This window comes from Nothobranchius furzeri, chromosome 9 (assembly GCF_043380555.1).
Source record: "Nothobranchius furzeri strain GRZ-AD chromosome 9, NfurGRZ-RIMD1, whole genome shotgun sequence".
Classification (NCBI taxonomy): Eukaryota; Metazoa; Chordata; class Actinopteri; order Cyprinodontiformes; family Nothobranchiidae; genus Nothobranchius; species Nothobranchius furzeri.
The window spans coordinates 7414824-7440664 of NC_091749.1; the positions used below are offsets into that span (position 1 = coordinate 7414824).

General features: G+C 45.9%; 1 protein-coding gene across 3 annotated transcripts in view; it reads right to left on the reverse strand.

The window, feature by feature from the left end:
- Window positions 1–3819: 3819 nt before the first annotated feature.
- Window positions 3820–25841, reverse strand: part of lins1 (lines homolog 1) — a 60171-nt gene continuing 38149 nt past the window's right edge. For all 3 annotated transcript variants that reach the window (XM_070554463.1, XM_070554462.1, XM_070554461.1), the window contains one exon: window positions 3820–4600. In XM_070554463.1, coding sequence (XP_070410564.1) covers window positions 3934–4600 — 667 coding nt within the window. In that variant the 3' untranslated portion in view covers window positions 3820–3933. The remainder of the gene's footprint in view (window positions 4601–25841) is intronic.

The window sequence follows — 25841 nt, forward strand, 5'->3', positions numbered from 1 at the left end:
TGAGCAATTCTCCAGGAAACAAACGAACGAACCGCATTGTGGGGGCTTGAACCCACTCGTATATGTCGATGGGTTCAAGCATGGACAGATAAAGCAGAGAAGTTCAAAGATTTTTTTAAGATACTTATTTCTGCCTTTAAGCATGGGCCAGCCAACGAGGTATGTTTTATGTATCATAAATGTAATTTTTTGTTGCTTTTTACCGTATACAGTCTCACTGCATGTATGTGTTGTTTTAGTTAGACGGTGGTACAATACTAAAGAATTTGATGCTGTAACCACAAGATTTGCTACCAGTTAAAGTCAAGTTCATGCCATCAGTAAATGAACTCTTTATTGACAAAAAGAAAAGCTTTGAAGAAAAGGCAGAAGTAAAAAGTTAGACCTGGCATTCTGGATCTGTACGGAGGTCTCATTCTAAGGGTGGAGTAGAGGGCTGCATCGGGATTGGGTCCCACGGGACCCAACACCAGTTCCCTCCAATTGACTTTTTTTTAGATTCCCTGCTATGGTTTCTGAGAAGTCAGGCGTGCACACTTTTGGCATCTTGGTTCCAATAAACCCAGTCAGCTTGCTCTCTTCCACAGAACTGGGTGCAGGAGAGGGGGATCAGTAGGGCTGGAGGCCAGAGGTTTCCACACAGAGAGGAACTCTGCTCAGGCCCGAGCCATGTTATCAGCGAGTCTGCCCCGAGTCTCCTCCCAACACCCACCTTTGTTTGCTTTATTAGGAAGCACACCACAGATGTTCCGTGCTGCCCATGTGCTCAGGGATGTCTGCATTTCTCAAAGGTGATCATATGTGAACAAAAACGGCACATAGAAGCCTGAACAGACGTGACCCAGCCCTGACCTTACTGACCCAGGTGTGGAAGTGGATTTTGTGAGCAGTTCTGGTACATTTAGGTCGCATCACCTTTCAGAGAGAAAAACTCAGCAGAGAAACAGCAACTCCTGTTACCTCTTTGAAAATATATGACTTATAAATTAGAAAATAAAACCACCCCTAACTTACCTCCATTTTAGCCATTGCTACTGGTGCTGACTCGTCTTGTAAACTGCTGGTGACAAACACAACGTACGCCATGCACATAACTTTAGGTGACGTGATTTTCGGGGTCAAGCAAGGACTTCCAGTAAGGCAATGGCGACTGGAGGTGAGCTCAAGTCACCATTTTGTTGCAGCCAGGTGCCTCTCACAGAAAGTCCCAGCCTCAGAGTAAGAGCTACAATGGTTCTAGGAACTATGGAAAAGATTCCTGGTTCCTATCCGAACGCGCATAAAAGCGGGGCTGGCTCCTGAAAAGGTAACTCACGCGACAAACTTGTGCTATACGCAGGATTCGAATTACGGGTGAGCTAAAGCGAGCTCCTGGAAGCCCTGTTTTCCTTTAGTGCAGTGGTTCCCAAACTTATTTAGCCGCGCCCCCCCTTCTATGTCCCGACCATGTTGACGCACCCCCCAGCCCCACATCAGGGCATGGCTATATATATATATATATATATATATATATATATATATATATATATATATCAGACGTCACGCTAAACCAGGGGTCGGCAACCTGTTCCCATCAAAGAGCCATTATTACCCGTTTCCCACAGTAAAGAAAACACTGCAGCAGCTGCGGCGTTGTGGGCGGGGCCTACCCTCAGACAGCAGAGCGCTGTTCACAACAGGTGACAGCAGCCAGTATCGGTCACTCGTGTACGTCAAAGCTGTCTTTCATAAGAAGATAATCAATAAAACGATTTATATAAAATGGATCCAGAAGTTGTAGCCCGTCTCTGCCTACAGTATTTTGATATTTTTCACCCTGTTGGTGGTTTTACTGAGCAGGTGCCACTTTTGTCATACGTTTCTTTTTAAAACATGTTTAGACTGTTCAGAATACAAATCCAGGCTCTGTCACGTTTGATTGTTGTAATTAAACTTTGTAGGTGGGGAAGGTCAGAAAAGGATCCGATCAATTTGTTTTTCCCTCATTTACAGTGACGGAGATAACGGAGCAGTGCGCCTGGCTCTGGTGTTAATCAAATTAAATTTGTAACAATTTTCACAAGAAAACAAAACAGTTAAAAGCAGGGCTTGTGTTAACCAGATAGTTCCCGTATTTGGCTGTTTACTTTGACGGAGAAAGAATAGAAAGAATTACCCTGACGCATGCAGACGAACTGACATTTTATTCGTTTCGCAAATTGCAGATGTAGCTAAATCACCCAAGAAAAGATTTCCTTCTGAACATCTGAGCTGGACACTGCTCAGCGCAGCTCACTGTCAGCGCGTACATAAGGTGCACAGCGAGCTGAAGATGTGGAGAGGGGCTTGGAGCGCGTTGCAGAACCAGAGCTCATGCGGGAAGATTCCTTCCACTGAAGCGAGTTTTCCAAACCCGGTCTCTCAGAGAGACTTGTCACTTAGAAAATGTTCCCTGATGATGAAACTTTGGCTGAATTGTACTTGTTCCTGTCTCCAATGTGGCGTTTGAGGAGAAGCCCAGAATCTCAAATAGTCTTCAGCTCATAAAGCGCATATGATTACGCACAAGCGTGACCCGTCAATCCGGTCTCACAGTAAGACCGGGTTGGACCTGTTCAGGTTTACGCAGACAATCTTTACATTTAGAATTGACTTACAGATGTAAAATTAATGCAGTAAATTATAAAGCATTTTAATTAAATATCCATTCATTTTTTTACAAGCACAGAGAGCCGCATCAGATGGATGGAAGAGCCGCGGATTGCCGACCCCTGAGCTAGGGCATGTGCGGAGGACACACACACGCACACACAAGCAAAATATTGTTTTCAATTACGTTTATTGTGCCCACTTACATTTTCTTAGGCCCACCCACAAATGAGTTTCTGGCTACGCTAATGGTGACTTTTGACAGACTTCTCTGAGCTCCGCAGCCATTACACTTTTCACCTCGCACACCCCCTAGCGGCAGCTCGCACACCCCCAGGGGTGCGCACACCACACTTTGGGAATCCCTGCTTTAGTGAACTTTGGTTTGACGTCAGTTTTTGCATTCCGGGAACGTTTGATTTACAAATTAAGCACTGGTTTAGTGTGAAGAGAAATATTCTGTAAACCTGAACAAATCTTGAACAATTTAACGCTCATTTCAATAGGACCACATTAATGATGATGTAAACCTTTATTCACCCATGACTGAAAGAGCATAAGATACATAGAAAACTCTTTGTTCCTGGGTGGAAATTATGGGAAATGTGGGTATGGAGGTGGTGACTGCATGGAGAAACAGAATGAAGGACAAATGTGTCCATGTTGAAATGTCTCCGAAATACATAAAGACAATAGTAAATACACTATTATGGACTGAAGACGTAACTGTAATTAGTGTCAGGATATCACAGAAAAGTACTTTGCCCTCTGTTGTCATGGTAGGGAATTGCTTTGCAACACTCTCCATCAATGTGTGCACGCGATTCTGCACCCAAATTAACGAAGAAGTTGAGAGAGAGAGAGAGAGAGAGAGAGAGAGAGAGAGAGAGAGAGAGAGAGAGAGAGAGAGAGAGAGAGAGAGAGAGAGAGAGAGAGAGAGAGAGAGAGAGAGAGAGAGAGAGAGAGAGAGAGAGAGAGAGAGAGAGAGAGAGAGAGAGAGAGAGAGAGAGAGAGAGAGAGAGAGAGAGAGAGAGAGAGAGAGAGAGAGAGAGAGAGAGAGAGAGAGAGAGAGAGAGAGAGAGAGAGAGAGAGAGAGAGAGAGAGAGAGAGAGAGAGAGAGAGAGAGAGAGAGAGAGAGAGAGAGAGAGAGAGAGAGAGAGAGAGAATATGAATTCAGAAAGCATGACAATGTATTGATCTGGATCTTTTATCATCACAGTTCAGTTTAGCTCTTTGGAAATATAAAATTAGGGACAGTTAAGATTTGCAGAGTTGAACATCAGGTGCAAATGCACTGGTTGGGAACTATGTGGGAGCCTGTAAAGTTTCGCAGCGGTTTAGCTGATGGAAACAGTCCTGTACTTCTGCCAGAAGCTTTAGAAGTGATGAGGGGTTGTATGGGAAGAGCTTTTTCTGCTGCAGCCTTTTCACCACCTGTCCAAGCTCTGACAAACAGAGGAGTGCTCTGTCCAACGTCCCACACGTCCTTTGTCCCATCACATCTGTACACATGTGATGACTCAGCAGTGATGAACTCTCACTCCATAGAGGTACTGAGGTTTTCTTTCTAATGGCACACTCAGCAGGTCCTTCATATGTGGTCTCTGACTCCTCAGACTCATCAGAACTATCATACTCCACAAGGCCGACTCTTGTATGTAAAACGGAATCTTCCACGTTGGGACGTAAGTGTGAAGAGTGCGCACACACCGTGAACTCATCCTTACCATCAACGTGAGAGGTAGGTTTACAGCCACATGCAGCAGAAAAGCCCTGCCAGTCTCCTGTAAGGACCTTCAGGTAACGCACAAAGTACTTCAGAAAGCAGGTTTCCGAGGAGATCAGGAAGTCCAGGAGAATGCTGTGGTCGAATGAGATGCTCTGCAGCAGGAGAACAAAGTGGCAGTGAGGGTTGTATCCAGAAACACAGGCCACCTCCGACATGGCAGAACAATCCAGGCCCAAACTCCGTCTGTAAGACAAAATTACTTTTCAGACTCAGAAAACAGGGTCATCTCACACCTGTAACAGCAATAACCCCTTAATGAACCCAACACAGGTCCGCTAGCCTGATTTACACTTCACTACCAGCTTGAGTGAGGAGTGACGCACAAGCATTGATGGAGGACTCAAACGAATATTCAACCTTTTGAACTACTTTGATTTAATTACTTAAAAAAATTCTAGTTACACTTTTTAAATCAAGCCTTCTTTTCATTTATCACTTCTTATACAATCTCCTTCTAGTTTGACTTTCAATTTATATGATGTAGATGACAGGGACGCTCGTTCTGCAGCTCAAACTGATCATATAGTGAGCAGTGCGAGTCACAGACTGGTGGTAAGAGGAATGACAACACCCAGAAAAAAATGCCAAGAAGTTTTCAATGTGTGGGACTTCAAACTCAGGCAGACGGTCAAGAGTGCTGGTGTCTAAGATAAGAGATTGAGAGCTTTTATTGTTGAATTCCTCACATGTACTTGACATACAAAGGACTCAAAATTACACTTCTCACTGTCCTGTGCGCAAACAACATGGCAGGACAGTACATAACAATAGACAAGATGCAAGTGGAGTATTAAAACATACTCTTACTATTGAAAATGACGATATAAATAAAATGTTGAAATTTATTAAAGTGTTAGCATTAAGAAAGTTTTTGTGCAGAGACATCCACTAATAATAGTAATAACAAAAATATAATTATAGAGCCATAGAGCCAAGCTAGCATTGAGCTAAGCTTATGTAGCACAAAGCTAGCTGCTCCATTACATTGGATGAGGAGGCGCTACCCTGTGAGCGACTCCTGACATGGCTCGGTGTGAATGACTTTGTTTGCCTCTGTTTGATAAGATGTTTGATGTTTTTGTACACCTGTTTTAGACCACGTACGCTTAACAGGATGCTTGGAACTAACGTGCTGTATGTGGCCATTTCTTTGCTCCTGATTATGAGTTTTACCCCACTAAATGGACTCTGCACACAGACAACTCAGCCTCTCCCCACTTACCCAGGAAGGCTTGTCTACTCGCGGGGAGACCTGCTGGCGCTAAATCGAGCACATCCAGGGACTGCTCAGTCCGACCTCCCTTCAAGGAATATTATACCACTGGAGTTACTTCGGGGGAGACGACGGCGGCGCACATGCAGGATAAGAGGATCAAGAGGAGGCATACGGAACAGAGTGAGGAGACGAGGTAGTAGGCTTCCGCTACCGGCTATCGCACTGTCAAATGTGCGCTCCCTACGCAACAAAAGTGATGAACTTTCAACACTTCGGAAGTATGATCAGGACTACAAACAGACAAGCCTCCACTGTTTTACGGAGACCTGGCTCTCAGCGGACGCTGACTTCCAGCTGGAGGGATATAACATCATTCGTCTTGATAGAGACGCAACCAAAACAAGGAAGACGATTGGGGGCGGCCTCTGCGTGGCTGTCAACAGCAGGTGGGCAACCAACTACACAATAAGAGACACTGAGAACTGTGAACATTACGAACTTTTGACAGTGTCTTTTAGACCACACTACCTCCCATGTGAGTTTACTCAAATCACTGTCATCTTGGTCTATGTGCCGGGCCCTGATTTTAACTTAGCTGCTGACGCCATAGCAGATAGTTTTAACAGGGCTGTCAACAGAACCGGAGATCAGCCAGTATTTCTTTTGGGAGACTTTAATAAATGCAACATCATAACATATTTACCTAATCTAGGCCAATATGTCACAACAGCCACAAGAGGGAGCAAGATACTAGACCAGTGTTATGGCAACATCCCAAATAAATACATCTCAAAGTCACGTCCACCTCTTGGTAGATCAGACCACAATGTAATCTTACTACTACCAAAATACAGGTCACAACTGAAGACAGGGGAAGTGGTAACAAAACATATCCAAGTTTGGAATGAGGATTCGAGTGAAGCATTAAAGGGCTGTTTTGAAATGACCGATTGGGACATATTTTTTAATGACAGTGGAAACAATCTGAACACGCGGACGGATGTAATGACCTCGTATATTCTCTTTTGCGAAGAAATAGTCACCACTACCAAGCAAATAAAAATACACCCAAACAACAAAAAGTGGATCACAAAGGAACTTAAAATGTGCCTGGTGGAGAAGAAACGGACCTTCCTTCAGAAGGACCATGAGCGTGTGAGGGTGCTGGAGAAAGACTTTCAGAGGAAAGCCATCCTTGCAAAAAGGAAACAAACACAGAATGTGGAGCACCAACTCACATCTGGAAATGCTCGTAAGGCATGGCAGGGCCTGAACATCATGATGGGAAGAGACCCTGAGATCCCGCAAGTCAACTGCCATAACTCCATCTCGTTGGCAGAACAGCTGAATCTCTTTTTGCCCACTTCAATGGCGTTCGCCCTCTTTCCATTGGCCAAGAAAGGTGTCTATAAGAAATCATTTGTTCCCACCGCAATTACAATTTTGAATTCTTAAAGTTTTATCTTTTTACGATGATAACATTCTAATACCTTTTAATTGTCTTTTTATATATTTGTGTGAATTCGATATGGAATGTATTGTAAGGTGAGCCATGACAAAGGCGAATTTCTGCCTCAATTTGAGGTGGACAATAAAGTTTGTCTATCTATCTATCCATCTATCTATCTATCCATCTATCCATCTATCCATCTATCTATCTATCCATCTATCTATCTATCATCTATACATTTTGACCACATTTTCAAAGCAAAAAAAAAAATATTAACTTATCTAATAAATCAAGCAATTACTGTTGCAGATAAATATATTATTAAATTGTTGCTGCAGCCCTGGGCTCCCCTCCCTGAGCTGCCTCTTTACTGCTGTGGAGGGGTTTGAATGTCCCTGTTGAGGGTCTGACCTCATGAGGAAATTACTATGCAGTGATTTTCTCCAAAATGACTGTGCTTAAATTGCTCTGAAAAGCAAATAATCACATCAGCGCCAAGAAACTTCATTTCCCATGATGCTTTGCACACGGAAGCATTGTGATGACATCACCGCCTAATACCAGAAACACGTTCTGCGGGAGGCGGGAGCTTGGAGCTTTCCCGCGACTTCAAAGACTATAAATCATCAGGAAAGACAAAAGGAACCTCGTTTCTTTTGCCCAGGATACCTGGCGGTAAGGACACGCTTGTCGAACGCTCCGACAACTTGAACACGCGGAAGCTCTAAGTGCCCAAGTTGAGCCCACGGAACTGCTGGAAACTACACTCCATCTCCATCAGGACCTGACTGGGAACGAGCGGAGCTCCATCCAGCTCTCAGAGACGCTGTAAGTTGTCAAACTCAGCACAAAAGAAACTTCGTTCTCTCTGTCCAGCCCGTGGAGAAACACTCGTGGGGCCAAAACAACGGAGAAAGCATCAAACCGACGGACGACGCCAAACTGCGGAGAAACTGCGGAGAAACACGGAGAACCGTCAAATCAAAACAGCGGGGGACGCCTTGCTGTTCTGGTGATCAGAAAACTCATTTCTCTCTCTCCTTTTCTTCTCCCGTTTCCTCTATAGTCCAGAATAAGCAATAAAACCGCGCTATTGCTTAAAAAGTAGCTTCGTGTCTTCCTCTTTCGCTCCCAATACGTCCTTCGGGTCATTTTGAAAGAATAAACTGCTTATTGATCATTGTTTGGTATCTTTAAATGTTTTCTGCTTGGCCACGTGGTTAAACTAAAAGATATTATTCGTGATTAATCTTTTGTGTTGTTTCATGATCCTTTGAAATGTTTTGAGTGAATTTAAGGTTAAGTTACTACTGATTCTAAGTGCCTTGGAAGTTAAAGTGCAAGTTGCCACCCACACTTTAGCCAGACAAAGGGGTCAGCCATCTTGCATACAGACTCCATTTTAGAAACACACACACACATACATACACACAAAACACCTTGAACATTATTTTGAATATACATCCTTTTATTATATCAAATGGTTATTATTCATTTATGCCACTGTTTATTCATTTGACAAATTGTTAATTAAACGTTATAAAATTCAGATTTTCGTCTCCAGTAGCTTTGTTGTGTCGAAGAGAAGTCTCTGCTCCAAGGATTCTACGAACTTCAAGAAAGACTGATAAGAGTTTTGGATTCAATTTTTCCCCGGTTAAAGGGGAATGGTGCCCCGTATATCTAAATTAATTAATAAATCAGTAAATATTTACATATTTACAGAATTTATTGAAGAATCCAAAAGTAAGTTGAAGCTTACTAATTGTTCGCTCCTAATAACCCCAACATTAATTGGTGCAGCCCGTGTGAGGCTTGGATAAACAGAGATTTCTATCCGGCACAAACAAACAAATAAATCCAAAGAGCTTGAATTAAAAATAATCAGTTGTTCAGCCTTGAACCAGCAACAGTGTGGTGCTGATTTCGCTGAGCAGGAAGCTGCATCGAACTCTCACCAGTAACTCAGTGCTTCTTTAACGGTGCAACGTGTAAATTAATTCTGGTTGACCTTTTACGTTAAAATTCAGTTTTTCCTTAAAGGTGCAATGTGTAATTAATTCTGGCTAACCTTTTAGGTTAAAATTCAGTTTTTCCTTAAAGGTGCAACGTGTAATTAATTCTGGCTAACCTTTTAGGTTAAAATTCAGTTCCTCATTAAAGGTGCAGTATGTAAGTGATTCTGACTAACCCTTTTAGGCTAAAATTAACTGCTAATTTAGCGACTTTAACTCACAGTGGCTATTATAACTAACTGAAACCTTCACTCAAAGACTGATAACACCCTGTTTGCTAATATTCTGAAGGAATAACTAGCATATTTAACACTCAAGTGTTGTAAGACGTTGCTACGGCAACGCACCAGCTTTTGCTAAAATACTGAAAGGAATAGTATTTTAGGCGTTAGTCACGGCATCCCGTGCAATCTTAAAACGCTAAAACCTGTGCGCACAAAGGTTAATTTAGTGTTTTTCTGCTACAAAGCTAGCAGTTGCTGCCAAAAGGTGCAGCTTTGAGCTATCTGCAGAAGCTCTACTAGGCTATTTTTGGTTCGGTTGTTAAAATGGAGGGACAGAGTAGTGAACTGACCAACTCCCAGCAACCAGGTGGCGCTGCGGCCCACAAATGTGAACCTGGCCTACTTTCTGGACAAATATTGTCCAAACTGGTCGCGGTTGCTCGAGAACCCGACTACCCTTCTAGGGATCTCACTGAAGAACAGCGTAGCGACGAGCTAGAAGCTGTAATTGATCAAATAGAAAACCCGGATGGTACAAAACCAATCCAGGTTCACTTAGCTAAGTTAGCCTTGATCCTCTATCAGAGAGAACTCCAACATGATCAAGAGATCATGAAGCTCCAGAGCATGCTAGCTGAAAGGCAGCAAAATGGAAGGCAGAAGGATGACGAGGAGGAAGACAGCACCGTTTCTGGGGAAGATGGGGAGAAGACCCCGCCCCCTCTGCTGATGACAACAGACAGTGGGAAGGGGGGAAACACCATGACTCTCTGGACGGACGCACGCCGCAGGGGAGAGATGAAGCTTATCTGTCCCAACCTTCGGCCCCGTTCCCTACACACACTCTAGGGCATTCAGGACCACCTAGGGGCCGAGGCCAGTTCACCCTCGAACCCCAGGTTGGACCACCACCCTCATCTTCACGGCCTTCTCAATCAGTGAGAAGTCGACCAGCTGAGCGGCACCTCTATTTAGACCGCTCCCCCAGTCCACGAAGGGTGCAAGGTGCCGATTGGGGTTATGCACCCCAACCTGCACCTCAACCATCCACCCATCCTAGCTACTCCGGTATTCGGCATGCTGATAACCAGCTACAGGACAAAGCATCATACGCCAGTCCGTACCCGGACAGAGTGTATTACGCAGAAGCCCCAGTTGAAAGACGCAGGCTGCACTACGCAGACGTGCCCCGGGAGGAGGACCTCCCAAGACACTCACGTGACGTGACAGAAGCCCGCCACAGCATGCCGGACCCCGATTTGGGCTCCAGGAGTCAACATTGGGAGCCCAGAGCACACCAGCGATATCCAGCGCCCTCTGAGACAGACCGTGGGTCAGAGTCAGAGGATGACGCGCCGTACCGTGAGTCAGGGCTCCGTGTACGTCAAATTGAATCGCTAGCTAAAGACATAGAACGCTTTGATCCTAACACCAATGAATCCAATGTCGACGATTATCTCAGGGAGATAGAACGTTGTCTGCTTGATCTTCCAGCACCCTCTTCAAGGGAAAAGCTCAAGCTAATTTGGAAAACCACATCTAGAACGGTGCACGGTTTCATGGAAACTCTACCACCTGACATTCGAGATCGGTACTCCTCGCTCTGCCGAGCGTTGAGAGATGAATACGCCACGTATGCAGACTCTGCGTCAGCTACAATGGGGGCCTTCTCCATCAAACACGGGAGGAACGAACCCCCCAGAGATTATTATCGCCGACTCAAAAGTGCTTATTTCCAAGGTCGAAACGGCCCTGGGCTCGAGGAAGACCCTGCCTTCAGATCCCTGTTCATTCACAACCTGCACGAGTGTGTTCGATCCGAAGTCTCAATGTATTGTCGGATGAAAAAACTGACAACTCAGGAGATTAGGAGATATACTCAACAGGCTTGGGAAGCCGGCGGAAAGCCCCAAAAGCCTGACGCACATCACCGCGTCATGCACCTAGCTCCCGACGCCGAGCCGCGTTTGGAGCTCGAAGGAACAGAAGCTCCACCCACTAAGCCAAAATCTGCTAAACCTAGACCTGCTAAACCGCGAAAGCAGTCCCAATCTCCTCAAGAGGGGAAGGGGGGTGCTGATTGGCCGCCTAGGTCTGGACGATCAGACAGGAAGTGGCCCAACCAAAACCAACGGCAGGCAGGTCAGAACAGTGGAAGGTTTAAGGAGCGCCGCCAACAGGTAGGTCCCAAACGCGAGTCCGCAGGTGAGTACTTGACTAAAGCCGACGTCCAGGAGATGTTTCAGCAGTTTCTGGCTAAACACAAGGAACAGCTGAGATCTGCAGAAGAGACCCCTGCACCAAAGTCTTCTTCTAAGAAGCCAGACCCAGAGCCAATGTCCGCATGACTAGGCGTGGCTCAACCCCCCAGCGTGGCCAGGACCTACCTGATCAGCTGGGGGAACACTACTGGTAGATCACAGGAGTCTCCTGAAATCTACCCCCCAGAGAAACCTGATACTAGATTTCTGAAGTTCCTTGGTGACTTAACAAACCTTGATCATGCTCGCCGTTGGTACTGTAGCACCAACGTAGGTGGATGCATAGAGGTTGATGCTCTGCTGGATACCGGCTCAGAAATCACCCTGATGTGCTCCACACTGTTCCGTCGCGTGTCTGACACCATGCGGTCGCTCGGGAAACCAGTCCAGGTAGAACCCTGTGACCTGAAAATCACCAGCTACACCCAGACCCGGGAGTGTATCACTCACCGGGCATGGCTGGACATCACCTTCCAAGACATGACTCTGGTTCACCCGTTTTATGTCTGCCAGCTAGACACTGAACCACTTCTCATTGGTCAGGACCTGCTTGAACGTCTAGCTCCCCTCATCGACTGCCAGAAGGGTCAACTGTGGGCCCAGGTGGACACACCTAAGCCCTGGAACCCGGATAGCAGCCGACCATCCTCCGTTCTTGAAGTCAACATAAGTGAGCAGCAAAACCTTTGTTCCAAGATCATGCCCCTCCCTACGGCTCCCACAGACGATGTCCGCCTGCAAAGGCACGAAACCGCTCCTGGAACTCCTCTCCGCACACATTCATCTTTTCTCTGCTCGCTGAAGAACGTCAGCCTGCAGCCATATGCACCACACATAGTTGGTGGTCTCACCATCAACTGCACCCACATCTCAGATGCTCGCCTTGCTCTTTGGTCAGAAAAGTCAGCCATCAGCCAGCAGACGTTTGAACACCTGCGTCAGAAGGACCCCCTTCTGGTCAGTGTGACACGTAGCCATCGGCTCTTGTCACCTACTTGGCCGCAGAGGCTCCTGAAAGCGCCAGAGGTCTGCTCCCTGACTATCCAGCTTGGAGCAAGACAGCTCACACATACATTCAGCATCATACCACAGCTTGATCTACCTGCACTCATTGGAGCAGATCTGCTGGTTCGACTAGATGCCCAGCTGGACACTTGCAATCAAGTCCTTTGGGCCCGGGCCACATCATCCTCTGAGCCTCGCTCGGAAGGCCCTGAACACTTGCTGTCCGGTCAGACCATTCCACAGGCCTGCCGTGCAGTGGTTGAGGCCAGCACGGTTCTGCCCCCACTGGTCAAAGGAGTGCCTGTTCGTCTGACTCTGATGAAGCATCAGAAGCTGCCAGGCACACAGGCCTTCTTCCAGCCATCACCACACTTCTTGGAGCTCAACTTAGCCGTCTGTGGCACGCCACTCTTGGAGCTGAACAATCGTTCTGTCTACTTGTTGGTCGAAAATCTGACCCGGAGTCCTATCCACATGCCGGCAGGAAAGCCCTTGGGCATGCTGATGGATAGCTCATTCCATGACTTCGAACTTTCAGTCCCCGTGATCGGACAACTTCCGTTGTTCTTGAACGACAGACAGGTTGGTGCAGACACATTCAGTACTTTCCCCTCACAAATGATTACCATCAAGCGGCATGAAGCCCTTCCTGAGGAACCCATTTGCAGTGCAACCTTAGATACTGACGGCGGTCAGTGTCTAACGGTTTTTGCAATAAATACTCAACCCTCTGAGTCACCGGTTGAAAGCCCGGAACACCAGAGACCCTCCTCCTCTGAACCTTATGAGGGCTTCGAGGCCGAAGTCAGCCAGCAGCTTTACAAAGCGGATGCGCTGGAGTCAGAGGAGCAGAGAGCAGCGCTTAGAAGCCTGTTCTATGAGTTTCAGTCCATCTTATCCAGGGACTCCCTGGACTGTGGACTCACAAACCTGCACACGGTTCGCATTCCGACGAACTCGAATGCCCCTCCTACTTTTGCACGTCAGTACAAGATTCCCCTCGCTGCTTATGAGTCTATCCAGGAGATCCTCGATCAGCTGAAGGAGAAAAACATCATCAGAGAATGTAACTCCACTTACAACTCTCCCATCTGGCCGGTTCTGAAACCGACTGGGAAATGGCGTCTCACCATAGACTATCGTGCACTGAACAAACAAGTGCCTCTCTCCAGGTGGCCTATGATCCATTTAGATCAGGAGCTAGCCAGAGTCAGAGATGCTCGTTTCTTCTCTACGGTTGACGTAGCCAACGGCTTCTGGACCATGAAGGTTGAGCCGGCGGACCAGTATAAACTGGCTTTCTCCTTTGGAAATCGCCAATATACTTGGAACCGCTGCCCCTTTGGCTACTCTAACTCACCTGCTGAGTTCAACATCTTCCTCCACAAAGCCATGTCAGATGCTGCTTCCAGAGGGAACCTCATATATGTCGATGACATCTTGATGAGGAGTCGAACCTTCGAGGAGCACCTGGTTGAGCTCCGTCATGTGCTGCAACAGCTCGCTGACGCCGGAGCTAAATTGGCGATTCTCAAGGGACAGTGGTGTCGAACCAAAGTGGAGTATGTTGGACTGCTGGTTGGCCATAATGGAGCCGAGCCCCAAGCGGGACGCATTAGAGCCATTCAGGACATCAAAGCCCCAGCTAATCTGACTGAACTCAGGAGCTTCCTCGGAGTCTGCAACTACTCCAGGCAGTTCGTTGAGGAGTACGCTGAAACAGCGAGGCCCCTCACTGAGCTGCTTCGGAACGACACACCTTTCGTGTGGGACAGACCCCAAGAACTCTCCTTCCAGTTCCTAAAACAGAAGTTGGCGTCCGCACCCTGTCTGGCTTACCCAGACAAGGATAAAGAGTTCTACATAGAGGCTACTTTCTCCTCTCACTGCCTGAGCGCTGCTTTGAAGCAGAAATACGATCAGGACATGAGAGTTGTGGCATACGCCAGCAAGCCTCTGAGCAAGGTGGAACTCCAGTTCTCAGACTGCGAGAGAGCTCTCCTCTCTACAGTCTGGGCCGTCGAACACTTTCGTAGTTACATCGGTGGACAGAAAGTGATCATTGAAACGTGTCATCAGCCTGTCACCTTCCTAAACAGCCAGCGTCTGCGCGAAGGAAGAGTGTCAAACAGCCGCATTGCGACGTGGATGATGGTGCTCCAAGGATACAACATTGAGGTCAAGTATGGTCAGAACACCAAGCTAGCGCTAGGACAAGGGCTAGCAGGCTACCAGCACTGTGACTCTGACTCCGTCATGGGCCCCCTGGACACACCTGCCGCAGTCTACCCAACCGCATCCAATCATCGCTACTTTGATGAGAATGTTTGCCAAGGGCTTCCGAAAGTTTACACTGACGGATGCGCCTACCTTCACGAAGGCCAGCTCCGTGCTGGGGTTGGGGTCGTTTGGGTGGACTGTGACACTAAGCAACCAAATCACTACCGGTTGGGCCAAAAGTCTAGTCAGTACGCCGAAATTGCTGCAGTGTTGATAACCCTCCAGCAGGCGGCAGCCTTGGACATCACTCAAATCGTCCTTTGCTCTGATTCAAACTACGCTAGACACAGCTTCATTTCTCACTTCCCCATGTGGAAGGAGAACCACATGAAAAACACCAGGAACAGAGACGTAAAACACTCGGAGTTATTCCTAGCGTGTGATCTGCTCACCACTGAGAAAGGCATAATGGTCTACTGGAAAAAGGTCAAAGGTCACTCCAGGACCCTAGGTCCGGAGAAAGATGGTAATGACGAAGCTGACCGCCTTGCTAAGCTCGGTGCTGACCAGGGAACCTGTTGGGAATTCAAAGACGAGTGGCTTCCACCCAAGGCCGTTCACGAGGTCTGCGCGATTACTCGTCGCCATGCTAAACAGGCAGACGAACCTCGGACCGTTGGGGTACCCGTGTTTCTAGGCAGACAACCACAGGATGCGGACCTAGTCACTATGCAGGAACAAGATCCTGACCTGAAGCTCATCCGCGAGCTTCTCCAAAAGGGCCCGATACATGAACAACCGTCACCACCTACTGGCGCAAGCCGAGATTTGGTAACCCTGCATCGTCAACTCGCGCACCTGAAACTACAAAACGATTTGTTAGTTTACATGCGTGACGATCACAGCCCGCCGCGCTGGGTTGTTCCACTCGACCACAGAGGAGTGATGCTTGCCTACGCCCACGACACTCCGGTTGGAGGTCACCGCGGAGCAAAAGCTACCCTCGCGTCACTGACAGAAGTAGCATATTGGCCGTCGATGTCCAAGGACGTACACAGCTATGTCCAAGGCTGCCTCATCTGTGCCCAGTTTCAACCCTCCCAGCCGCTTGCTAGAGCACCACTGCAACGCAGGGGAATAACCTTCCCTTGGTCCCACCTGCAGATCGACTGGGTTGGACCGGTTCCCAAATCGGCAAGAGGAAACAAATATATGCTAACTGTAACTTGCAGTTTCACAAAGTGGGTTGAGTGCCTTCCAGCGCCAAACGATACAGCCGTCACAACCGCTGTACTGCTGATTAACCACGTTTTCAGTCGATGGGGACTTCCACTCTGCATTGACTCTGACCGGGGAACTCATTTCACATCCAGTGTAATGACGTCCCTGTTTGAACTTCTGGGAGTGGAAGTGAGATTCCACCTCCCCTATCACCCACAGTCATCCGGACAGGTCGAACGGATGAACCGCACGGTCGTCTCCATGCTCAAAAAGTACGTCTGCTCCACTGGGAAGGACTGGGACGTCAAGCTCCCTCTGGTCCTGATGGCCATACGGTCCACTCCCCAGCGATTCACAGGGGTTACGCCCTTTGAGATGATGACCGGCAGACTGATGACTCTACCACTGCACCTCCTGTATCACCCAGAGGATGTCAGTGTTGCCACTGCCTATACCGCTCATCAGTATGTGGCAGACTTGAAAACACACCTCAGAGCTACGTTCGCGCACGCTCAGAAGAAACTGGAGACCAACGTAGAAGGCGCTAAAGCCTACTACGACCAAAAGACAACCGGCCGCGAATACGAGGTGGGTGACAAAGTATTCTACTTTCGGTTCGCCCAACCGGCACGCAAAGCTAAGAAGTTCCTGCCCTGCTGGTCAGGACCATTTGAGATCGTGGCAAAACTCTCTCCAGTTGCATACAGGTTACGCATCACCAAAGCGAGACAGGAGCCTGTCTACAAATGGGTGCATGCAAACCAAATCAAACCCTACGTCAAACCATCCCCGCGGGTACAGAGACCAGACTCCCCGCAGGAGGTAGACGTAGTCTCTACATAGTTCTATGCATGGAAATGGAAAGGGGGGAAAGTGCACGTTTAACCCACTAACATGTACTAACCGACAAAGAACCAGGCCCCCCCGCCGTCCCTTTCACTAACCAAGAGAACCTCCTCCTCCTAGAACTCTTAACAGGAAGTACTCACTAAAACCTTACAGGGTACTCATGTTACTGTCAACCTACATTCTGCTCTGCTTAATGAATCTCTACGTGCAATCAAGACTTTGTCTGAAACCATACCTCAGGATATTGTGTACACACGAGTGGTGAGAGATTTGATGCAGGACCTGCTCAGGGAAGTAAGTTCCACACTGGACAGCTTGGTTGAAAGTCGTATTTCCCCGTACTTGGTACCACTGGACCTGCTCAAAGTTAGCTTGACAGCTGCTACCCCTCTACTGTGCACCTTTCACAAATCCACCTAGCGTACAGCCTAGGTAGTGCAATTCCCATTCACGTTGATGCAGAAAAATTAGAACTCGGTTTCCTGTTACATGTTCCCATAATTGTGACACCTCACATCTATAGGTTTAAGTCGATGCTTAACATTGGTATTTGAAAGGACGGTAGGCATTTCCACCTTGAACTAGAAACCTGGCACTCCATCATCTCAACCTCGAACAGCATGACTCAGAGATTGAGATCATGGACGCTTTCCAGGGTTATAACTTTGCCTTCGATTTAGAAATTGACCAACAATTACTGATTGAAGGAACCAAATTTGTTAAGTTCACACAAAACCCGCGTGAACTTACTTTGACGCCCATGAATAGATACCCAAGACTCTACATTGACACAGATTATACCACCTTAATCTGCACATTAGTCGCCCTGGGGATGGGATGGCTCATCACAGCCATGATAGCTTATTCTGCCTACAGGCGTGTTAAGAAACTCCAAGATAAGATGCACTTGCTCACCTACGGTGTGCCTCGTGACCGCGTTTGGGGAGACTCCAAGCGCGAATGTACCACACCTGTCTAAAGGGGGTGAGCAACATTTTCTTTGTTATTCTGTAACCCTAAGAGTAGTTCTCATTTTAGTCTACCTCACATATTTATCTGAGTGTTGCAGTATGTCACATTCTTTATAAGCTACACACTGAATGTATGACCTAATAATGTATTGTATGAGACCTCAAGGTTGCTATGAATTTTCTTGGATGTTATATGTTTTTTTTTTTTTGGGTTTTCTGTATTTTTGTTTCGTACTTGGTCACATATTAACTAGTGGTTATGTGCCGGCCCAGCTCAGTCTGTCAATGACTCTGTCTGACGCACCAGCACATTGTAGTACCTCTTAGTTTTATGGTCCTTGTTTTAGCCCAAAGACTGTCCTGATCCACCCTTTGGGCCAAAAAGGGGGGAATCTTGGGACCACATAGGTCAATGCGCGTTTGCGAACTATGGACCTCGTACATCACCGCGTGCTCCATAAACTGAACTGTATGGCCGGCGGTGAGATGCCTTTGTGTCCCCTCGTGGAGTTAACCGCCCACCGACCTTCCTCCTTCTACACTACTACCTCTCGCATGGACGACATCATCATTGCGTACCACCTGCGTGAGTGGCTTCTTCTCATTATGCGCGTTGGGGACTATCCCGTTTCCTATCCTCTTTTGTTTTGTGCCTGACCAGGATCCAAGACAAAGACCAAAGGCGCCAGGATCCAAGACAAAGACCAAAGACAAAGGCGCCCAAGGAGACCAACGTCCTAAGGGACAAACCCACCTGTGCTTCCGACAATCAAGTCGACCTACATTCATGAGGAACAAACCCATCTGTGCTTCCGACGATCGAGCTTTGGGCGCGATCCCCGAAACCAAAAGGGGGAATGTTGAGGGTCTGACCTCATGAGGAAATTACTATGCAGTGATTTTCTCCAAAATGACTGTGCTTAAATTGCTCTGAAAAGCAAATAATCACATCAGCGCCAAGAAACTTCATTTCCCATGATGCTTTGCACACGGAAGCATTGTGATGACGTCACCGCCTAATACCAGAAACACGTTCTGCGGGAGGCGGGAGCTTGGAGCTTTCCCGCGACTTCAAAGACTATAAATCATCAGGAAAGACAAAGGAACCTCGTTTCTTTTGCCCAGGATACCTGGCGGTAAGGACACGCTTGTCGAACGCTCCGACAACTTGAACACGCGGAAGCTTTAAGTGCCCAAGTTGAGCTCACGGAACTGCTGGAAACTACACTCCAACTCCATCAGGACCTGACTGGGAACGAGCGGAGCTCCATCCAGCTCTCAGAGACGCTGTAAGTTGTCAAACTCAGCACAAAAGAAACTTCGTTCTCTCTGTCCAGCCCGTGGAGAAACACTCGTGGGGCCAAAACAACGGAGAAAGCATCAAACCGACGGACGACGCCAAACTGCGGAGAAACACGGAGAACCGTCAAATCAAAACAGCGGGGGACGCCTTGCTGTTCTGGTGATCAGAAAACTCATTTCTCTCTCTCCTTTTCTTCTCCCGTTTCCTCTATAGTCCAGAATAAGCAATAAAACCGCGCTATTGCTTAAAAAGTAGCTTCGTGTCTTCCTCTTTCGCTCCCAATACGTCCTTCGGGTCATTTTGAAAGAATAAACTGCTTATTGATCATTGTTTGGTATCTTTAAATGTTTTCTGCTTGGTCACGTGGTTAAACTAAAAGATATTAACTTGTGATTAATCTTTTGTGTTGTTTCATGATCTTTTGAAATGTTTTGAGTGATTTAAGGTTAAGTTACTACTGATTCTAAGTGCCTTGGAAGTTAAAGTGCAAGTTGCCACCCACACTTTAGCCAGACAAAGGGGTCAGCCATCTTGCATACAGACTCCATTTTAGAAACACACACACACATACATACACACAAAACACCTTGAACATTATTTTGAATATACATCCTTTTATTATATCAAATGGTTATTATTCATTTATGCCACTGTTTATTCATTTGACAAATTGTTAATTAAACGTTATAAAATTCAGATTTTCGTCTCCAGTAGCTTTGTTGTGTCGAAGAGAAGTCTCTGCTCCAAGGATTCTACGAACTTCAAGAAAGACTGATAAGAGTTTTGGATTCAATTTTTCCCCGGTTAAAGGGGAATGGTGCCCCGTATATCTAAGAATATCTTAATTAATTAATAAATCAGTAAATATTTACATATTTACAGAATTTATTGAAGAATCCAAAAGTAAGTTGATGCTTACTAATTGTTCGCTCCTAATAACCCCAACATCCCAATGATCTTAAGAGCTAAGTTGTCTGAGACTTTATGCCTCTGGTAGGATAAACCATGGCAAACAAGCCCTATGTGAGATCAGACCAAGAGCAGAACCTAGACCCCTGTAGCATACCCAAAGGTCACATTTTTGTCAAAATGACCAGAAATTAACATTTTCATTTGCTGACGCAAACACCCATCTGTCTGGCCTCCAAACAAGAAAACACTCCACAAGACCTTGTTACTGAACAAGGAAGCCATAATACCGTGGCTCAAGGTCTCATGCAGAAGACGAGACCTCTTCACCTCTGAATAAAGTAAATATTTGACTTTTGAAAACATGATAATTGCATGAGTGTCTTATAATCATCTCTCGTTAAATCCCAATGTGTTTGAATAATATGTGCATTAATCAATGATGTGTTAAAATCAACATTTTTCCTGCAATGATTCATTTCAGATCTTAACTCATTCTCTGCCAGCCGTTTCCTGATTGGTAAAGCCCTTCACTGCCAGCGTTTCTCACCGTTTTTAGTGTTTTTTTAAGAGGCACAGAACGTTGCGCGCTAGGATGATGTCGATGCCAAAACAACCAAAACAAAGCCTCTCTGCAACGCTTGCGAGTGATTTAAGACAACTGCTCTTTTAAGAACCACCCAACACCTCAGACGCGGAACATCTAACCTGCAGACCCCGGGTGCATCTCATGGCCAGTGAAAGCTGAATTCAAAGGGAGCTACGACTCTTTGGGTTCTCGTGGTCTCGACGTCCGGTGACCTCACCGCTCGGGCTGCCTTTCTTTGGACCGCCAAGAGCAACGGTCACACCGGGGAATCGTAGACTCTGCACACTGGCATCGGATGGTTTTATAAACAAATCTCTAGCTTATCAAACCATACAGCCAAACTGATTTTAGCACCCGGACTCCACAATCTCTCTCAGATACTTAAGATGTTGCTAAAACATCTAGCTCACATTTCATTCATCATCTGTCATCTACACAACTATCATTTCATTCATATTTTGTCATGTACAATCACTTAGTTTAGGAAAATTTAATTAAAATCATTTTATAATTAGATTCTTGACTCTGTCTGAATTAATATGGAGTGCATGTTCCCTGAATAAGTCAAATAACCTAAAGGAATATTAAATCAAATATTCAAAGACCAATCAGATTGATATTTCATATTTATATGGAACATCACATCTTATTGATCATTTAATAAATAAGTAGCCATCCTTAACGCTACACCCCTTATGACACATATGTCAGAGTCAAGGCCCGCGGGCCAGATGCGGCCCGCGGAGCATTTTTATGTGGCCCGCGAGATAAATATCAAAAATATATTAAAACTGGCCCGCTGGCCGATTTTACCGCAAAGACTACAACTCCCATGATGCTTTGCGGCGCCAGCGCGGAGCAGACTCGCCCCCTCCTTTGTGTTTTTTCAGCGCCGAGGCAGTCAGAGGTAGTTGGGTGTCTGCAGCTCCGCTGTCTCGGACAAACTATACTCCTCTCACTCAGCGCCGAGTTCACTCAGCTGTTTTCTGACGTTGAAGCCCAGAAACGGAGATTCTAGCCGCTCAGTAACGTGTTCACGACTGAAAGAGAAAGTTTTCCAACTAACGTCCAGACAGAGCTGATATAACTCCAGCGAGCAGCGACACGCTCAAACCAGCACGACTCTGTGGCTGCTGTCGTGTTTCCTCCCCGACACAAAACAACGCGGTCAAGCTGCTCAGACATGTTCATCAGCACAAACCTATGTGAGCACCTGTTGTCATCTAATGTTGTCATTATGATGATGAAGATGAACAAAACAACAGGAGTCTCCTCCTCAGCTCAGATCAGCCCCATGATGCAGGTATCTGGCTGGAACAGGTGAGCATCACAGTAAACCAGTGGAGCAAACTGAGCTTTAAATATGCTGGTTTTATGCTCTTTTTCTGCTCCAAAACATGAAAGTTAACAGGTGAGATATTGCATTTTCATTTAAGATAAAATGATATTTTTATTTTGCTGTTGGCCCGTGAGAAAAGATTTAACCTACAGTAAACAGGAAGTGGAAAGGCTGCAGATAGATGAATAGAATAGAAAATCCCTTTATTGTTCCTCAGTGGGGAAAGCTAGACGTCACAGCAGCGATGACACGTATTACAGGAGAAAAAAAGGAGAATAAAAAATAAGAAAAATGAATAAACAAGAAAACATAAATCCTGAATAGATTTTAAAAATGCTGAATATACCACAAGTAATGAATACCACTGATGTGTTTTATTTGTAACTGACTTGCTCGTGTGTAATTTGGTTATTCCACATTCAGTGGTAATGCAGAAATAAGTTTGTTTCCAAATTTAAAGGTTCAACATTGCATACATGTTGATAAAGAAAATGTGCAAATTTGCCGTCACTTTTTCAAAAAATATTAAGTTTGGCCCTCGACTCCGTCCCAGAGTTTCATTTCGGCCCCGTGTGAGTTTGAGTTTGACACCCCTGCCTTATGATGATGAAGATAAATGGAAACAGCTCTGGCTCAGGAACCAGTTTCCTCGAGAGTGGTTGGACTTTTTACCACTCTTAAGTTGCTCCCACTGAGAGGCGCCGAGCAGGAGTGGGTGGCCTCCCTCCACCTGTGTGTGGAGGGACAGGTCATGACTGTGGTTTGTTCTTATGCACCAAACTGCAGCTGAGACTAATCACCCTTTTAGAGTCCCTGGAGGGATGCTCCTGGTGATTCCCTCGTTGTCTAGGGGGACTTCAATGCTGTCAGAAACGACAGTGAGACCTGGAGAGGTTTGGTTGGAGAAAATGTCCCCCTGATCTGAATATGAGCAGTGTTTGTTTTATTTATTAGACTTCTGTGCTTGTCATGTATTGTCCGTAATGAACACCATGTTCAAGTATAAAGGTCTATATGTGCTCTTCTTACAGTATCACCACAATACTTTAGGCCAAAGTTCGATGATCAACTTTGTTGTCATTTAATGTGATCTATGATTGCATGCCTTGGAAACTCAGGTGTTGTAGAACACTTTCAAATGCCAATGCTCGGGAGCGACGTACCATCATCTACATTGACAATATTCTGATTCGTAAACGTACTTTGGATGACCACCTGTCTGAGCTGGATCACGTTATGAATCAGCTCACAGCTACAGGTGTGAAAATATCCCTCACCAAAGGTCAGTGGTGCAGGTTGGAGGTACATTTTGTAGGCCTCCTTGTGGGACCACAGGGAGTGGCGCCTCAACATGGTAGAATCCAGGGTGTTGCCACCATCAAAGTGCCAACGAATGTCTCTGAACTTCTGAGCTTTCTGAATGTGTGCAACTACTCTCACCAGTTCGTAGAACACTATGGAGAGACGGTGAGACCTCTGACTGCCCTGCTGAAAAAGGATGTGCCTTTCGAGTGGACTGAGCGGCAGCAGCAGGTCATGGATGACTTGAAGGCCACGTTGTGCTCAGCTCTGTGCCTGGCACTTCCTGATTGTGACAAAGAGTTCCACTTTGAAGACGGTGTTTGAGTTTGGTCTCTATCAGGTGTATGACTGCGACAGGCGTGTCATAGCCTATGCTAGCAACATCTTGTCCGGTACCAAGTTAAAATGCTCTGACTATGAAAAAGCTTCGCTTTCCACCATGTGGGTGGTTTAACACTTCTCCAGCTACATCGCTGGACAGAAAATCATCATTGAAACTCAACATCAGCCAGTGGCCTTCCTGAACAGTCAATGCATCAGAGATGGTGTGGTGACCAACGCATGCATTGCTTCATGGCTGCTAGCTCTTCAGAGCTTTGACATTGAGGTTCGCTGCACCTGAAACCACCGTAGTCCTCTTGGCATGGGTCTGGCTGCGTGCCAGCAAGGCTCGGACGATGCTGCCGTGTCAGTCCTGCCTACCAACCCTCCCCAGACCCGACTGAACCCCAACCACCACTACTTCGACCAAGCTCTCTGCGTGGATTTGCCAACTGTGTACGTTGATGGCAGTTCCTTTCGAGGCAGTGCTGAACCTAGTTTAGGCGTGGGTGTCGTTTGGTTATACGCTAACCAGAAAGACTCTTGGTGCTACCAGTTAGGTCCTAAGACCTCACAGTTTGCAGAAGTGGCTGGGATACTGATAGTGGTACAACTTGCTGCTGACCGTGGTGTCCGCGAGCTGGTGATCTGCACCGACTCGAACTGCACACGTCTCGGTTTTACCTGCCACCTACCCTCTTGGAAAAGTAACGGGTTCTTAACCTCACATGACCACAACCTGGCGACCTCACATGACATGAGTGTCAATGGGAAAATTACCCGACATTAAGCTATATGCTGTTCAGAACAATTTGGAGTTACGCATTTCCGGCAAACCATATTAACTACTTCACTGTTCAAATGTAGCAGCATGTGTTAACATTAAACTCATTTTTACAGGTCTGAACTAAAAATGTCTTCTTCCTAAGGTACCTTTCTTCCACCTTTTCTCTCCATGTAGTTTTCTTTTACTCGTGAGAGCAACGCACCGCATGGAAGCCGGCTCCTTCGCAGACGGGGGGAAAATGGCACTGCAGTACTGGTTTTTCAAAGTAAAATAAATTTTAAAGTTTCGCTATATTTTAATTCATTTAAAACTGATTATGGTTAGTATACATGGACAAATACAGACTATATATATGTCTCATATTTACATTGTTTTAATGTATATCCAAAAAATTAATTCTGAAGGTACGTCGTTTTCATTTTTTTTTATCCTTCTGAAGTCATGACGGCAAAATACACATTGCAGAAACACTGGATTTAGCTTGTTTGTTTATTTTACTCAAGAATAAGAGATTAAATTATTCCAAAAGCAGTTCAATGTAGTTAAATTAGTCATTCAGATGATTCTACAAATGCTGCAGTGTGTGTGTGTGTGTGTGTGTGTGTGTGTGTGTGTGTGTGTGTGTGTCTGTGTGTGTGTGTGTGGTACATATAGGACTTCCTGGGACAGCTTGGTTTCATGAAATTGTCTCAATAGTGTCTACGATAATGTCTACAATGAGGTTTGTCATGAGAACATGAAGATACCGCACATACTGATAGCATCTAAAACTTTTTTTTTGGTCAAAATAAAGAATAATTTTAATCACATTTGAAACGTACAATCCTGGAAAAACCTCATCCAATCAATGTGCACGTCCTGTTCTCACTGATGGGATCAAAATCCCTCCATCAAACTGTGTGTGTGTGTGTGTGTGTGCGTGCGTGCGTGCGTGCGTGCGTGTGTGTGTGTGTGTGTGTGTGTTGTGAACTGGCGTTGTGATTTTGCACTGCTTAGGTGTAGCCATCCTTACACTGACAAAAATGCAACTAAGTAACTTTTTCTTTTGAGAACATTTTATTTACAATACTTTTTACTTTTGTTTAGTAAAAATTTAGGCAAGTACTTTTACTTGTACTTTATTAAACAATAATCAAAGTATTAGTACTCGTACTTAAGTGGGAAATGTTAGTACTCTTTTCACATCTGGTACCTACACAGTAGCTGTTTCTCTAAGTATTGCTACTTTATATTATTATTTTATCATGATTATATTCTTACTTCCTACTTTTGCTCATCTATTTTTTTTTTTTTTGCACCAAGTACCGCAGCAAATTCCTAATGTTCTGATTCTCCACACATGGAAATAAAACCTTCTGAGGGCCACTCTACCATAAAGCCCTGACTGGTGGAGGGCTGCAGTGATGGTTGACGTTCTACAACTTTCTACCATCTCCTGACTG